This window comes from Dermacentor silvarum, chromosome 8 (genome assembly GCF_013339745.2).
Source record: "Dermacentor silvarum isolate Dsil-2018 chromosome 8, BIME_Dsil_1.4, whole genome shotgun sequence".
NCBI classification, from domain to species: Eukaryota; Metazoa; Arthropoda; class Arachnida; order Ixodida; family Ixodidae; genus Dermacentor; species Dermacentor silvarum.
This window is the reverse complement of record NC_051161.1, coordinates 107,281,237-107,299,038: the sequence shown is the minus strand read 5'-3', so window position 1 is coordinate 107,299,038 and position 17,802 is coordinate 107,281,237. Positions and strand designations below refer to the sequence as shown.

General features: G+C 44.7%; 1 protein-coding gene across 1 annotated transcript in view; it reads right to left on the bottom strand.

The window, feature by feature from the left end:
• The window catches only part of LOC119461610 (thiopurine S-methyltransferase-like), a 135,442-nt gene extending 121,957 nt beyond the window's left edge, over nt 1-13,485 (bottom strand). Inside the window, exons 1-3 of the mRNA XM_049655179.1 lie at nt 13,294-13,485; nt 3,308-3,400; nt 2,595-2,724 (exon numbers count right to left, since the gene is read on the bottom strand). Of these exons, the coding sequence (XP_049511136.1) occupies nt 2,595-2,724; nt 3,308-3,400; nt 13,294-13,385 (315 nt within the window). The 5' untranslated portion in view covers nt 13,386-13,485. The remainder of the gene's footprint in view (nt 1-2,594; nt 2,725-3,307; nt 3,401-13,293) is intronic.
• Between the last annotated feature and the right edge of the window lie 4,317 nt (nt 13,486-17,802).

The following is a 17,802-nucleotide window of genomic DNA, read 5'->3' as shown; positions in this document are numbered from 1 at the left end:
AGCTAAACGTCGCGTCCCTTCCTTCCCCCTCCCCCACGGCCTCTCGCGCGTCTGAAGAAGGCGCGTTTGCTCTACATATATGGTGATTGTAAAGGAGGAAAGAGACGCCTACTTCTGCAGCCCTTAAGGAAGCACGGCGCAGAACGCGCGTTTGTTCTCCGCCGTGCGTTCACTCCCCGTGAAAGAGCGCGTCCCTCGCGCCCTTTCACTCGCACATACAGCGTTCGGCGGCGCGCGGCCACGATTTCATCTCCCTTGACGTCATACGGAACCTCACGGCGACGGCGACGGCGACGCCGACGGCAGAAATCTGCTTTTGAGTGTCCATATAATTGCTATCGCAATAAAACACCTTTTTACACCAAGGACAGTAGTGCTGCACCTCCTCAACACGTTAAGCCGAGCTTTCTAAAAAGGCCGTTTCTTTATCTTACAGGTCGATAGAAAAGATGCTTACACAGCTTTGACCACTCCGATTGATAACCTCTGGCTCAATAGTTACGCGCCCATGTTTATCTTTGTGCCGACCAGAACCGCACAATCGTCAAAGGAGCGCAGCCACATTCATGACAGTAAACTAACAGATGACAGTCTAGGTACTCTTTCCCATTTAAGCTGTGCTCTCTAGAGCGGTTATTATGACACCGTCCTGTCTATCCCACGTACAAACCTCTTACCACAGCACAGCGTCAACTCGTACTCCACTGCCTCTTCACGATCCAGAAAAAGTTTTGGATGTGTTTTTAGAACAATCAACCACAGATATTCGTCACGGATCTATCAACCAACACACCCTGCTAAATAGGCGGAGTTGTACGGTAACAAGGCCTGATAAGTTCTCGGCTTATATATCCAACACGTGTGTTGGTCTGAGAACTCAAGCTGGATATCTAAAAACCACAATGCTCCTTCAGTGCGGTTTGCATATCTAAAAACCGGTGTGGATATCTGGATAAAGTGCGGCCTGGATACCTAAAAACCGCAATGCTCCTTTAGCATTGATGCCTTCAGGTAACCTTGTGGGTTTATTAAAAAGTTCCCTTCCCCGAAAAAGATCACATACACGTGACGGCTGCGGCAGAAAGGATGTTCCACATCCGACGTCGCTGCCATAAGTGGTGGCACTAGCTAACACTCCCAGGCTTACTTCTTGCAAATAATCATAAATACCTCACAGAGGGGATCGGTAAACGGCGCCACGGTAGCTCAAATGGTAAGAGCATCGCATGCGCAATGCGGAAAGGTTGGTTCGTGACCCACATTCAGCCTGATGTTCTTTCATCCACTTTCATTTCCATTAATTTATCATTCCTTTAATTCAATTATTATGTACCAGTAATTTTCCCTATGCTGGCCTTGGTGTCATTCTTGGCTGTTTGTGATATGTGCTCATATGTCTCTTGTGCTCTAATTATTCTCAATTTTTAAAGAGTTGCGCAGTAGGGTGCAGAATTGGCACATTCTCAATTATTCTCAAAATACTTTTTTGCACTACTATAAGCAGCGAGAGATTCCATTCTGTACTAGTCGCCCAGACCTTTAGAAAGCACAGGAAATATTGAGACTGGTCTATAATTCGAGACGTCTGTTTTGTCTCGTTTCTGATATAAACCCACTACACGAGCTACTTACATTTTGGATGGAAATTCAAGTTGAAATACACAAGTTAAATATATATGTAGGCACCGAAGCAATTTTATCAGATACGTGCTTGACTGACCTTATTTGTAGCCGACAAGCATCGCAGCTTAGGTGGTTTTTAAGGCCCCCCAAAAAACAGCACAAACTACTGCTTCTACTGTTGGAACTACTGTTGCAACTACGATTCTACCGTTGCTTCTAAAAAGAACACAGTTACATTATCAGGACTTAGAGTTGTGTAGGATGCGTGTGGCCCAGCGTCAAAATGTCGGTACAGAAAATAGTCGTTAAACGCGTTTCTCATAAGATAACCACTGACTGTTTCCCCACCATGTAAGATTTCCGTCACCCATTCTTTCCGTCTGTGCGTCGAATCTCTGCCAATAGATATGTGTCTCTCGCTCTCTGTCTGTCAATCTATGGCTTCGACCGTAGAGGCCGATCTACAAATACAGATATTGTCCACGTGTAATATCGAGCACTAAATAACTGGTGGAAAATGTTGTAGCAAAAATGCCATTACCGCTTTAAACTATAGAGGATGAGTATGCTTGCTTGCTGTACTACCTATGATAAAGTTTGTTGAGACGTTCCCTCATAAGTTGTTTCCTCAAAGCGCTTTCTCTGTTTGAGCAAAAAAATATACGAAGCTTAATGTTCTCCATCGAATAATAGCAGTTATGAGCAATCTGACAGCGTCAATAAGACTGGTCTATATGCACTTTTTAGACAAAAAAAGCTGCTGTAACATTTACCTTTCACCTTTTGTTAGCATAAAACGTACGCTATATTCATTATGCTGCCCATTGTAAATTGACCCACAGTTAATGTAGACGAGTTCTGGGCCAGCAAAGTGAGTACTTCATTTCACCACTAAATACGCCAACTGATTGTTCTTTCCACGATTTTTGAAATGCTGTGTCGGAAGCTTATGACCTGAAAGCTTTGCCTACCCTGAGTATTTTGCATTTAATGATGGGACAAATGGCCTCTTCCAATTGCAGACCGTTCTCAGTGAAATAGCTGCGTACGCATTCCTCCACGAATTCCACACCGATCACTGTATGTCCAAGGTCATAAAACCTGCAAGGAAAACAAGATAAAAGGATAAAACCTAATAAACAAGATGTTACGGATTTTTCGCTGTTCAGACATCTGCATTTTAAAAGCGTTTGTCAATTTCTTAGCGCCAAAGCCTCATTCAAACCTATATATGAATATTTTCCGATAAAAATTGTCTCCAAATTGTAAATTGTGGGTAATATGGACTGCATAAAAGTGAATAAAGCCACAACCTTGATTCACGCAATCTAGACATGTTATATTTTTTCCATTCGCTGTTGCTAAGCTTTCTCTTTTCGAAAGTTTTAGGCTTAAAGCATGGCTTTATTCATCAATACTGTTCGAAAGAAACAATTTGATGGAAATATGTCGGCTAATTTTTAAACAGACAAGATTTCAAGGAAAACCTAAGCAAGCGCGAGGGAGACTAATAAATCTCCTTTCCTGACCACTCAATGCATTGTGACAGGCCTCGAGATTATATTTCAATGAGCTATTGATCAAGTTCTATTCAAAACACTACAAGGTTTATTCCGGAAATCGTCTTCATTATACAGCAGATAAGAATAAGCTGAGACTCAAGTTAGCCATGAGGCTTACTCACCACTTCAATTCTGGTGCTTTTCCACAGAGGGGTATGAACACACGAGCACGTGATTTTCCTGCAAGAATCACTTCCTTGTTGTCCTCCAAAAGCCTGAAATACACAATGTATTAAGATCCACATGGTAACGAAAATTATCCCGATACATTCTGTTGCACGTCTGAGCAACTTGGTAAAATATTGATGCCAAAGCTCAAAATGCACCGTATGCGGGTAAAGATAATGTCAATGTTATCTGTCAGAACGTACCAGCGAAGCTCCAAAGGCGGACATTGAGAATTCGAACAATTAGGTCATATTCAGCAGTGCCCTAGCAAATAATAATGGCTCAAATTAGGTGAATCTCAATTTAGAGATTTCTGTTCTAAGATGGAAAATTTATTGCTGCTGCCACAATTACAGGTTCTTTTAGCAATAAAAAGTAAAGGTCTGAACCAGTGACCTCCTATCCCAGGTTATGCTGGCAATAATGGCTCGTATGTGGCTCTTGTTGGCATTAGAGAACCAGACAAGTTGCAATATGACAATAGAGAAAATACATCTTGTCCCTTGTGACAGGCACGTGCTTTGCGCTGTCACATAATTCACCAGCGATGGTAGTACCTGACCGTGCAAGAGCTCCTAGATTACTGGCACAACGCAGCCATCCTGTCCTTCAGCTATGTGCCGATGGCGTACCTAATTTCTCGTGTTTTGTCGAGCAATTTACCTTGAGACGGGGCCATACTGTCATCCTTCGCTTTGTCATCACCGATTAAATCATAGTTTGGCGCAGGAAACACCTTGTGCAATGTTCAAAAGCTATAGCTATGACTTTGATTTGGCTTTATATATTCAATTTACTAAAGCGACGCTTTCCATGGCTCGTCCCCCTGGCTTTCATCGTTTTTTCGCTGGAAGTATTCATGTTTACCTATTATAGACAATTGCGGCCACTGAATATGTGACGGCTGCTATTTGGCCGAGTAGGCAACTTCGGTCACCGGGAAAGTGCAACTGTGGATGCGCCATTAGGCATCTGCCAATTACTGGCCAATCGCCCAGAATAATTGTGCCATTCTGAGGCGAGGGGTATGAATACTGCAATGTATGAAGAGAAAAGCTGATGAAATGAAATGGAAAACGTTTTAAGCTCTCTCATCACTTGTTTTTAGAGATTTTGTGTTCGGAGTCGTTTTCTCGCCTAAAACGTCACTTCATCACTGAGAACTGCGTCTTTGTGTGCGTTGTGAGTGAGAGTTAAATGGTGCGCTTGTCATTGGAGGTAAGCGCATTCCACTCGTCGAGGAAGTAGTGGGCAAGAAGAGGCGCCTCACTGAACAGGCACGTAAACATTATGCCGCTAAGCACAAACTCATACACACGCGCAAACAAGGACAGCGAGCAAATGTTTGGAGTGAAAAATACGATGATCGCCTAGAAGAGATGCACGTATTCTCCCCTTAGTGCCAAGACTTAAAATAAACATCTACACAAGGCCTCATTAATGAGAGACAGACGAATTACTCGGAGAGTTCGTGCCCTCTTCTCAGAAACAATGTGCGCTAACGTAAGCGCGAACATTGATAAACCTATTCACAAACAATGTGCGAAAATTCGGCCCACATACGCTATAATATGTTCGTTGGATCTCCATATTTTTATTTTGTGTGTCAGACGCATTTTAGGCGGGACAGAACTAGTAGTAAGAATGACCGTCTTTATTCGGGGAAGCAGCTGTTTACGCAAAATAATGAATCACCAGATGTGGGAGAACATTGTCCTTAATAAAGAGAAGATCCTGAGATTTTAGCATATGTATATGCACAGACATGAACCTTCTGTGTCACCCCAGCCAGTTTTGGGAGGAGTGATGCCGTTTCTGTAGTGGCGGTAATATAATTTCAGTGAGATTACCAACGCAAATTTCGCATATCAACATCAATACTGTATTGAAAGAATTGGAACTCACTCCAGCAATCGCAAGTGTTCTCGTATTTTCATTATTTGTACAGAATAATTGAGCACTCAATATTTTTTCGGCACGCGTTTGATTGCGCCCAGCGCCGGATAAAGTACTTTTTTGACGTTCAAGAGCTGCACACGAGCACTGGAACATGCCTAGTGACCCAAGTTGTCGGCAAATAAGATCACTGAAGAGTGCCGCATACTCAAGGACGCAAGTTGGTGTCAAACAGGTTTCAAATAATGCGCACACCCAATCGCACATCACAAGTTACACATAAGTGACCCAAGCTGGGGTGAAAGAGGTTCACGGAAGATTGGCTCATTCCCAGCGTCATATACTCAGTGAAGAAAACTGGTCCAACGGTTGGTCTTGCACACGGTTCCCTCAGCCAGCAAGCCCGATTCCCCTACCTACAAACCTTGGAAGGCCCAGTGACTCAAGTTGTCAGGAAAACGGTTGGAGACAGAGAAACATGGAAACAGAGGAAAGGAAACATCAAAAGTGCACGAAGTGTTCTAAGAATGCTAATCATATATTGTTACGAAGCGACCCGTACATGAATGAACGCGAAGCTTGGCAGAGCGACGAAGACGACGATGACGACGATTGCACGTAAGCCGGATCGGACAACTTCTCTTGCCTTAGCTTTCATTTTAAATATTCTGTAAACGTATCCTTCGCATACATCGTGCCTCTGTAGCACTTTGGTGGAGGTACGAGGTCTATAACGCCTCGCAACCGAAATCTGCCTCCAATGGAGGAAGACACGGCGCCTACATCAGTGCCTGCCATCTCAACGGTCGTGCTTGTGCAACCGCGAGATCCTGGCACGTGCTGAGGTTCCGGTGAAGCGGCTGTTGAATACTGGCTGGCGCAGTATACGAACGCCTGAGTGTTAACAGCCGATGGGACCCTAACCTGAAATTGACAAATATTAGGTGTGAAGCACCGTATGTGGCCAGGCTGTCGGCGTCTTCCGTCGTAATCGTCGTCGTCATCGTAGTCACGGTAAGCAAGTGGATCGTGCTCGCGCTCGAAGCACCTTATGCGCTCGGGCTGTCGACGTCTCCTGTCGTAATCGCCGTCGTCGTCGTAGTCACGGTAAGCAAGCGGCTCGTGCTCGCGATCGACACGCACTTGTGCCACTGCTTCCGTGTTCGCCGTCGTCGTCGTCTTCCACAGCTGGCTTCGTTGAAGCAAGCGGTTCGTGCCCGCGTTGGGCACGCGCTCGTGCCACTGCTCCCATGGTCGTCGTCTTCATCGTCTTCCACAGCTGGCTGCGTTGCCGCTCATCATTACAACATAGAATTTCACTTTTCTTCTGTCGTCGTAATGGGGAGGCCGCGTTTACGGGGTTATGAGCCATTGCTTAAGGCAGTATCAGCCCATTGGTGGTGCACCACTGCATGCTTCGCACTTCCCCAAGTTCCACGTTAGTGCAGAAGCATTTTGCTCAATGGGTCATTCGATCACCGCGTTTTTTATATTCTATCTGAAAGGCACTGTGAAAGTATGGTTCGATAACCACGAAGCTGATATTGGGAGCTGAGACATCTGCAAGGAAAAACTACGAGACTTGTTTAGGAAGTCCGTTGGCCAAAAGATATAGCCACGAAAAATACGCTCGAGTCACGTGCGCAGACGGCTACAGAATATCACGTCATGTACATAGAAGACGTGTTATCGCTATGCCAAGAGGACGATGTCGAGATGCCAACGGACAAGGTGGGGAATATCTTTAAAGAGATCGCCGACAGCGCCTTAACGATTTTAATGTCTCAACATTTTTCTGCAGCCGACGCTATTATAAAGGAGTGCCTTCACTATGCGTATGCTAAAAACTGTTGCACTGGCCACGCGCTCATCTGGCTTCCCAACACACGCGGCAGCAATGTACTGTCGCGAAGAACACACGGCAGCACAGTCGTCAGTTCCACAAGATTAGCTGACACGGATCCTACGCCGTGAACTTGAGGTCATGACCCCTGCCCCAGTTCACGCCGCTGACTCGAGCTCGATTACGGCTCCGTTTGTCCAAGCCATTGTGTGGCAGGAGCTCGCCATCATGGGTATTCACTGTGTGCACCGTGGCCAGCGTAACACAAACTTCGTGGCGTCCGCCCTCATCCTCTCGAGAGCAGCGATTCCTTACATGATATCGCAACCCTGCTGCGTGGAGAACCTATGACGATCGACCGATAGTTTTAATTGTCACCTTATCGGCCACATCGCCCGTTACGGCACCACCCTATCGTCTGGCCGTCTCGAACGCCGTCTATCCCTAACGCCGTCCGGACAGCCAGCGCTTCCCACCTTCAATCCAGTCGTACTTCCCCGACGCAGGATAAATAGTCGCTCCCCGTCGCCACGTGGTCACCAGTTGCTGTCACATCCAAGTCGTCGTCCGTCGTCTCATTCACCGCAGATTCGACGCCCGTCGTCCCCCTTTAGCCTTGCGCGTTTAGGAAAACTAAATCCCCCAGAAATGTAGCAGCTCATGACACAGATTGAGCAGTGTTTGACTGTGAATGCTGACAGCTGTTACCTGTTGAAGTTCTATAGGCAAGATCTTGAGCCTGAACGTCTGAACGTTCACCGTCGTATGCTCATAAATATAGCAAGGCTGCGCAATACAACCTTGAAAACATTTCAGGATGTTGTAGAGATGCTTTCGTACAATAACTGTGAGCAGTAGCGAGATCTTTTGCCCGATGCGGCAAAAGATCCCAGTCACGTCCAGCACATCTATCTCAGTCACTATCCCAGTCACATCACGTCAAGTGCATCCATCTCAGTCACTATCGCAGTCACGTCATGCATACATGAGAGATGGTTTTCATGCCTCCGTCGCGTCAAAACGCACCTGAGGTCAACAATGTGACAAGCGCGGCAAAACCACATATCTGTTTTCCAAGAAGCGGCCGCAAAATTAACCTCAGTGAGATCACGAACGAGTTTATTCAGAGATCAACTGTGCGTAGAAACACATTCTCGATTGTGCGGTAGCCTCTCTATAGAAGGACACTGAACTTCATCACAGTTTAATGCGCCAGCTTTATTCAGGCTGTCATAACCCCTGACCTTAATTTATTGCCTCCCATAAAATCTGCATTTTGTCAATTCGTTATTATAACCTCAGCCCTTCTTGTTCTTGTATTGTTGTTTTGTATCGAGTTTGGTAGTTCGTTCACTTTTTTGAAAGGCGAAGATTGTATGCGTTGTCTTTATATTTCATATTGTTAGCTTATTGTGGAAATGTTTGTACTGCCCAGCGTTTCTTACACACGAAGAGTTTGAAATCTCCTTTGAATTTCTGAGTTGTTTGCTTATTGTGGAAATGTCTGTATTGTCCAGTGGTTCTTAGAAACTAATGATTTGTAATCAGTATTTGAATTGTCAACATTGTTTGAATTGTTAATATTTGAATTGTTAGCTTGTTACACTAATGTTCTGGCTGCGCAGTGTTTTCTCTCGCACGTTGACTAAGGGCGTTATGAGTGCTTACCAAGACTTTGCGTGCTTTTCAGTTTCGTTTTCCATTTATTTGTTTCGTATCTAAGAACCATGCGCTCATTCTGTTTAGCGTATGCACTCGACCTTACAAACAAACAAAAGTGATGTTTACATATATTGCCTCTCCGCTTGTGCATATCTCCTCCCAAGAAACATGCGCGGGGGGGGGGGGGGGGGCGAATGAAAAAACGGGAGGGTGCGAATTAGGCTCCAGCACCCCCCCCCCCCCCTGCCCCCCGGCAGACTGACAGCTCAGCGCCTACGCCTGGTCACCCAGGTGTCTCACGTAATCACGCCCGCAACCGGCGTCGGTTTTTCTAGCCTGGCATGTACCGTTCTGTGCTCTGCTACTCCGCTGCTTGTGAACACTGTCAACGCCCCAAGCGATCTTCAGCACTGCCCGAAGGCCAACTACAACCTATTGATATCCCTGCAGAGCCCTTGTTCCGCGTCGGCCTTGACCTTCTGGGCCCTTTCCCTACGTTCATCCTGGGAAATAAATGGGTTTACGCCACTACAGACTACGCCATGCACCTCGCAACCACAGGGGCATTGTTGACAAGCTGTTCTACAGACGTTGCTGACTTTCTCCTCTACGACGTATTTCTACATCATGGCGCCCCTCGGCAGCTCCTCACCGATCGCGGGAGGTACTTCCTCTAAAGAGTGATAGATTAGTGATCATCAGAGTGATAGATGACATATTTCGTGCCTGCTCCACTGAACATAATCTCACCACCTGCTTATCATCCAGAGACAAATGGGTTGTCCAAGCGCCGGAACCGAACGCTCACTGAGACGCTGGCTATGTATGTTTCACCTGATCACCGCGACTGGGACAGCACGTCACCATTTGTTACCTCTGCGTACAATTCGTCACGACATGAACACCTCTAGATATTCACCATTTTATTTACTGTTTGGCCGACGTCCTGCATTGCCATTCGAGACTCTTCTTCCCTTGGCTCCTCAGCCGTCAACTGAATACGCCAGTGATGTCGTTGCTCAAGCTCGTGCAGCTCGTCAACTTGTTCACGACCGACTCTGTGCTTTGCAAGAATCCCAGAAGTCCCGTTACGAGGGCCGACACAGAAGCGTGCACTTCACGCCTGGCTCTCTGGTCATCCTGTGGTCGCCATGCCGTCGCGTTCGCCTATCAGAGGAGCTCCTCTCACGTTAGACCGGGACCGAGAAGGTGCTGCGTCAACTCGACGACGTCAGTTACGAGATTTTACCCCTGGGCCCTGCTTCATCGACCTCCTCGCTACCAACCTATGTTGTTCATATTTTCCGGCTGAAGCCATGTTTCCCTTCTAACTCCTTACCTTCGTAGCAGTCACCAGCACTGTGCTTCCACCACGGGAGGGTGATGTTACGGAGCGATCCATACATGAATAAACACGAGACTTGGAAGAGTAACGAAGGCGACGATGAGGAGGATTGCACGTGGGCCGGATCAGACACCTTCTCTTGCCATAACTTTCGTCATAAATATTCTGTAAACATATCCTTCGCTTACATCTCGCCTGCATAACAATAGAAAAATGTACAACACGACTATCATTGCGGATACTAACGCAGGCTAGAGATTAGATTCCAGGTTGAGTCCCAAGCTTGCGAAAATAGTTTTTACGCCAATTCGGCACATTATAAAGTTTTTGCGTACGTATATACCATAAAAGAGCCCCCAAAATTCATTACTTTATAGTAACTTTTGCTTGACAATTTTTGTAGCTGGGCTAGTTGGGTTATAGTTTCATGCGTGGTGGTCAGTCTTGACCCTGTCTTTTTTTTTGGTGATATGTTAATTTTATTAAAAAAATTTTTGACCAAGCAAGCAATCAACTACAAGACAGGACCTGAACGAGACACACATCATGTTTAAGCTGCCTTTATCATATCGTTGAAGCTGATGATTAGAAGGCTTAGAATGCAATTTGCATTAGGGAGTGGCATACGAACCGAAAAAAGCTCGCCGTATGTTCTCAGTAAGCCTCTCCAATATTTTTTTCTCTAGGCTACCATAGGTGCCGGCGCTATTTTTTTTGAATTGTTGTGTATCGAGCCAGATAACCGAATGCAACCTCATCATCTCCAGACGCACGGCACCATACTTATGGAAGCAAAGAGAAATATTTTCCTGCAGTATATCTATTTCAGATGGATACACGTAAACCGCTCATATGCCAACGGTTTTTATTATCTATAACCTACGCCTAGTTCTTTGATACAAATACGAAATAAACAACAATATCTCCATGTTTAAAAAAATATCAGAGTTAACCGAATACGTTTCTGTGTATCCTTTACGACTTATAAAAATAATGGAATCAAGAACACCACGCACAAATTACGGAGCCCAAGTTTTAAAGATAACTTTACTCTCTGTAATAAATGTTTTAACACAAAACGGTTTCGATATCTCATGTTGAAGGTCTGAGCTTCATGCTTTTTTTTTTCGTGTGAAGCTCAAATCTGGAATCTCAAGCTTGAATATTGTCCTTGATGTAGTGTTTTTTTTTTCGCTTTTTGATGATTGTATACAAGCATAACGTATGTTTCTTTGCTTATGTTTATTTTTATGTGCGCAGCTTATGTATACCGCCACTGCATGCTGCTGAACTTCAAAAGGCTGGGAAGCCTAGTCAAGCTCAATAGAGCTTTTTATTCCCATGTCCTCAACTCTCTGAAGTGGTAAATATAATGTTGATTGATTGATAACGCTTTCCCAGTTGCACAGATTTTTGTAGGTATAAGGCATATTTGTAACACGCTTATTCACATGCAGCTTTCTAACCTTCGATACCAACATTGTTATTGCGATTAGCATACTTAGGGTGCATCACACACTTTCCGGGGGTTGTCTGAGGATCAATCTATCTATCTCTCGCTATGCGTTTTCCCGCCAACTGTGTGCCGCTGTTCAATTACTATCTTTGATGCCAACTAGGAGACATGGGTATGTGCCACTTAGTCTGGGCTATTCGTCAATGAACCTGACGGAAACTTGGGCCACTGAGCATGTGCTACAAGGTATGTGGATAGATGGAAACAGCTTTATCGAAAATCCGGCAAAGTTTAATGACCCGAGCTCAGGTCTCCCATGAGGGGACTTCGAGGTCTTGCCTCATCGCCGCCTTCCATGTGCGCCTCTTCAATTAATCTCTTTGAGGTCAACTTGTGTAAGTAATCATGTGCCACTGCGTATGTGGCACACTTCAATGACATCAGTTAATCCTGTTCACGCCAACCTGTGGTACTTGGTATGCGTCAGTGCTTATATGCCGCTCTTCAAGGAACCACTCTCGCTTAAACTTGAGCCACTGGGTATTTGAAACTTAGGGCCGGTATAACGTAAAACTATTCCAAGCTGTTTTTATTCCAAATCGGCCATTAGCCGTCCGTGATGGGTCAAAACGGCCGCAGCTCTGCCCATATGGGCGGAGCTGGAGCCGTTTCGACCTATCGCGGATGGCTGATGGCCGATTTGTTGGCGTACAATAACAGTGTTCCTTTATCACGGTATTTGCGTCCCTGTATATATATATATATATATATATATATATATATATATATATATATACAAGGACGGGTACTTCTTTTTTGTCCCAAGAGCAAAAATTGGCTGGTGTATTAAAGCTCCTTTGTATAACAGTCTGCGCTACATGAATCAAACATCGGTTCAATAAAACACATTGCTGTAGGCTAGTTGGCGCATGATTACTTATCACAATCGGGGCGCAGGGAAAGACTAGAAACCACCGAATCAACACAGAGTGCGCCTGTCTGTGTTGCTTCACCCGACCCACGTCTTTTGTTGCGCCATAATTCTGGTAATCAAACATGGGTCATAAACCGAGCACATTGTTTCGCTATTCCTCACCCTTAGCTCCTAGCTGGTGTCTCTCATACTAAAACGAAGAAAGCTTTGATGACATTTCTATACAACTCCGTGTTGTGTGCTGTGTGCATTTTTCGCTATACGCTCCTATACTTTAATGCATGTTTAAAATAGTCCATTTAAATGGCCCACACTATTTACGAATACATGTAACGCTGCGGTGACCTTCCAAATTCTAGCTCAAGTAAACTTCAATATTAATCTGTGGTGCGAAGCGTTTATTGCGGAGAACAACAAGTACGCAGATGTACCTGCGCAGGACCAATTCCCGAATTTTATGTCTCAACTGCTTCAACTGTTCCTCAGCGACAAAAGGCTTGTATACATGTACACGCGTAAAAGGTCTCCTCTCTACCCGCTGCGGTTTCCGACGCCTAAGTTCGAAAACAAATAAAGATAGTGTATTGCGAAGCAGAACAACTAGAATCTGAAAGATCATATTCTTACGTGTGTCGCCTCAGGCAACACAAAAAAATAAACATGCTAGTTACAATCTTGCACTTACTTTGGGCTAAAAGCTGTCGTGGCAAATGTTACGGATCAATGTATACAATGCTTCAAACTATGCGTAACTACTTTATGTTTTCAACTTCGCGGCTTAACGAGTTTGACGTATTCACTCACTTGTTCACTCCTTCTTTCTGCCACATCGACAGCCCATTCTTCCACATGTATTTCCAGTATTCTTCGGTGTATAGTGTCGGTGCGCAGTCCATGATGCTTGTTGAACGTCTGACCTAAAAGCTGGAGAAGCAGGGTGCTATATACATAGCAGGTACAAAAGCGGCTTGTATCAGTCATAAACTCTACCGCGTGGTAGCGCCAAACGCTTGAAAAGAACAGGAATCGATAGTTAAAAAACAAAAAACACGATAAGAGCGTTTGCAGCTGCGCTCCTACGTTCGGCAAAAGCTAATAAATGTAGTAAATTCATCTTGTAACTGCAGCGCGCACACGAGAAACGAGGACAAAAAGGTGAAAGTGACAGACAGGCGCTTTCACCTTTTTGTCCTCGTTTCTCGTGTGTGCGCTGCAGTTACAAGATGAATAGATACCAACTCGCCCAACTTTCAATACTTTTGAAATGTAGTAAACCACACAGCAGAGTTCAGCAATCGCTCCGGCTCGGAACTCATTTACTGCGTCACACATTATTCTACTATTTTGAGGTCCCTCATTTTATACAGGTTGTTTCAGTTAACTTGGGCCAAACATTAAAAACATGCAAATGCTGCGCAACTAGACAGAACCAAGATAATGTTGTTTGCCGTCGCTTGGAGATACCTAGATCTTTTCTAGCATTCTTCCTAATTAAGTAATTAGTCTTAAAGGGGCCCTGAACCACCCCTCGGGCTCGGTGAAATAACATAGCATACGCTGCGGTGAACATCTCAGCCAAGTTTTGCTGTTGTGCGCGGTGCGTGGAGCTCGCAAGCGGAGTGCGAAGTCACCTTTTTCTCAAACGCCCTCGTTTCAACAGAGCCATGATCCTCACTCTCTTCTGTGTGTTTTATTGCGTGTTTGCGTATTGCGTGTATTGTGTGTTTTATTCGTCGCTGCGGTTGGTTACATCGCGGCCACCGCGGGATGCCGCCACGAGTCCAAGAGCTAAGCGCACTGCGGCTCTCTGAGGACAGCCGAGTTGGGCTTACGTTTAGCGCGGCGTAGACACCAAAATCGGAAATTTATACTGCGCGCCACGGTGACGTTTTGAAGGCGGAGCGTTGTGGCCCCGCCCCACTCCGCCGTAGCCTTCGCAGTGCAAGGCATTGAAAAAGGGAGGGGCAGCACAGCGGAAGCTGTGGCTGATTGCCAGTAACTCCGCTTCTGCTGAACGCATTGAAGTACTTTATGTAGCAAAGTATTTCAGTAATAGCCTATTTTCACCTCAAATGTTTTTCTCCACTTCAACAAAAAGTGGTTCAGGGCCCCTTTAACCAATTATGCAACTTTTTCATTATTATAATTAGATGAAAAGTGTCAATGAGAAAATTGTAGAGCAACATGAGAAACTACCGATAAGGGCAAGTACCTACATCCGCGACATGTCGATGGCCTGGCTTTTGAGAAAAAATTTTAATAATAGGTACCCTTATACCCGTTCGTAAATTCCATGTTCTTGTAAATAAACATTTCTGTGCACGAGAGGTGAGGAAGTTCTTATGTTAAAGGCTTCATAGTTTTCAGGCTCCAGGAGTCGCTTTGAAGGCCCCGCCGGGGGATTAATCAACTCTGAGTATAAAAACTTCTGCTATAATTGATGTCACAATCAAAATGACGCAGCGCGGCCTACAAGATTTGAGCAAGTTTTAATGTGATTACCTTTCCTTCGGCTTCTTGACGCAGTTCATCTCGGACACCATCCGTATACCTAACCATTTTGCTCTTCAATGAAAAAGAAAGCCTCTATTTATCCCCGTGCTTGGTAGAATCGAGCCCGCGTCACACAGAGGTACCCCAATCACAGCAGGCCGATGCTTTAGCGAGCTGCGCCATGAACACGCTGCGTATGTGCCGACCTTCAAAACCTCTTTCACGACGACTGAGTCACAGGGTTCGTGCCACTGGGTGTGCCGCCAGCGAGGGAAACAATTCTCAAATGCGCTTCATGCATTTCAAAGGTCACGCACGTGGTGCTGGGCAGCGACCGCTGTTGACGGCACAACGTGTGCAGACGTATGCGCGAGAATGAATCCGGCTGCAGCACACGTTTTGGTCACGCTCCGGCGGCATTGTCACCCACCGGTGCGGTATGAATTTCGGAGGAAACGCGCGGGCTTTGCAGTGGCAGCGCTACGGGGCACAGCGGTTCCACATAGAAGCGAGAAAGAGGAATACCATTGCAGTACATGCCTCAAATATGAATCGTTTCCACGGTGAAAAGACGTTGTGGCGCTACATTCGTTCAATACTAATGGCATTTTCTCAATGACCACGACAGCATCGCGACGCATACCTAGTGACGCACGCTATTTGGACCACTGCGTCGGAGCCGAAGAGGTGAAGACAACAGCATGAAGAGAGTCAAATCACGAAGCTATAATTACGACGATCTAACGACCACCATGGCACCACTATGGCGGTTTTACAACTAAGGCATGATGATTGTAGGCGACGATGAAGCGACAACAACGGCACGACAAGTGTTGAATGATAAAGTTGGAATGATGGCGATGTAACGACCATGACGGCATCACGAACCAAGCTATTAGACAACTTGGGCAACCTGCGACAACCTATACTGGCTCTAGGTTCTAAATGTGTCCCGACGACGGTGGTCGCACAGCCTATACTGTTGACAAATTTGTTGAACCTGCTGGGCAAACGGTGTTGTCAGAAACGAGTAAGTGATGCTATCATTATTGTGTTTATCATTGTTTTACTTGCCAGGTAAATTAGAAATCTGGGATGTGATACTGTAGACGATGCTATCAATTTTATATCTCATGTGCTTGTCTATCTCTTTTTCTCAGTCCTCCCTCCATAAAAAAGGGGGGAGTGACATTTTCAGGACCTCAATAAAGTTTACTACCTATACCTACCTACCTACCTACTTGCAGCACATAGTACGTACCTGAAATAAGTGGAAAATGCGCTTTTTTGTTTTGCCCTACTCCATGCTGTTAACATAGGTTCATTATCTTTACCATTTTCTAGTTACCCTATTGTATACTTATGTGAATGCCTTACCACAATGTCTACAGACCCTTCTAATCCACTCCTGGAAAATCCCTGATGGCATTGACAGTATCACGAAATAAATAAATAAATACATACATAACGTCATTTAGATTACGAGGCCGAAAAGACGACAATGGAAAGACCCCAATCGCATTACGACCAGGGGCACGTAGCGGCCCGAGCAGGTGGGCAACTTGTTTATCTGTGTAAGCGTAACAGGATAGATAGATAGATAGATAGATAGATAGATAGATAGATAGATAGATAGATAGATAGATAGATAGATAGATAGATAGATAGATAGATAGATAGATAGATAGATAGATAGATAGATTCAAGACTGCTGAAGTAGGTGAAGAATGCTATTCGCATTAAAAAGATCGTACAAGATACGGTTGTAATACCTGCGATGTTCAGTGGTCAGACGTGTTACAAACGAACACTGCAGGTTTTAAAATTGTATCTGCCATCGTGTTTTTATTTGTTGTTCTTTTTTGTGTTAACAGCTCGGCTAACATTACCTGGGACACACGCTATCACGGCGGCTAAAGCGGAGCTTAGTTTTTTTCATAAATAACCGTGCCAGCACTGATACGACACAGACTACAACAGTCTACAAAATGCGATCGTTATGCGATAAGCGTTGACTAAGACTAAACAGCGTACATATACGTATAATAATATGATTTACTGCACAGAAGTTCACAGCATCGCATGCCTAAATTGGAACTCACGAGAACTAGTTGAGAAAATACAGACACGGAAAAAAATGTCCATTTGATATTGCCTTTTTTTCGCAATCTCTAGGGCAGACAGGACAAAAAGTGTAAATGATAGTTCCTCATAAATATTATTGCTAGATATATAAAGCAATCGCATTGCTTCGAAAACTAACACATAATCTTTGTCATATGATAGCTCGTAAATAAAAGGGGAGCTTACACACGGTAATGCTAGTTTTTAGTTATCGGTAACGTATTCCTTCACTACAGATCAAATAATAATGCCCTGATATGGTACTTTATCTACACTGAAATAACTTTATCCGATACATATACTACATACAACAACATAAACCGTTAAAGTTAGCAATCTCAGTTCATTTACGCTTCTTTCCCATCCTTCAGTGAACATACAGGGTGTTTCACGTAACTTGGTCAAAGGTAATGTTGTTTGCCGTTGCTTGGAGATCGATTATTTTTTGCACTCCCCTAATAACATAATTAGTCTCAATTATTAGTAGCTTCTCAAATATTATAGATGAAAAGCGTAAATGGGAAGATTGTAGAGTAACACGAAAAACCCCGGCACGCAACTTTGCGTGAATTCGTGGGCTTCTTTCATGCTCGGAAAAACACTTTTATGTAGCATGTATTGACGAACAAAAAGCCGGATCGGGAGCATCTTATGTTGCTCAACGATTTTCTCCCTAATATTTTTCATCTAACTATA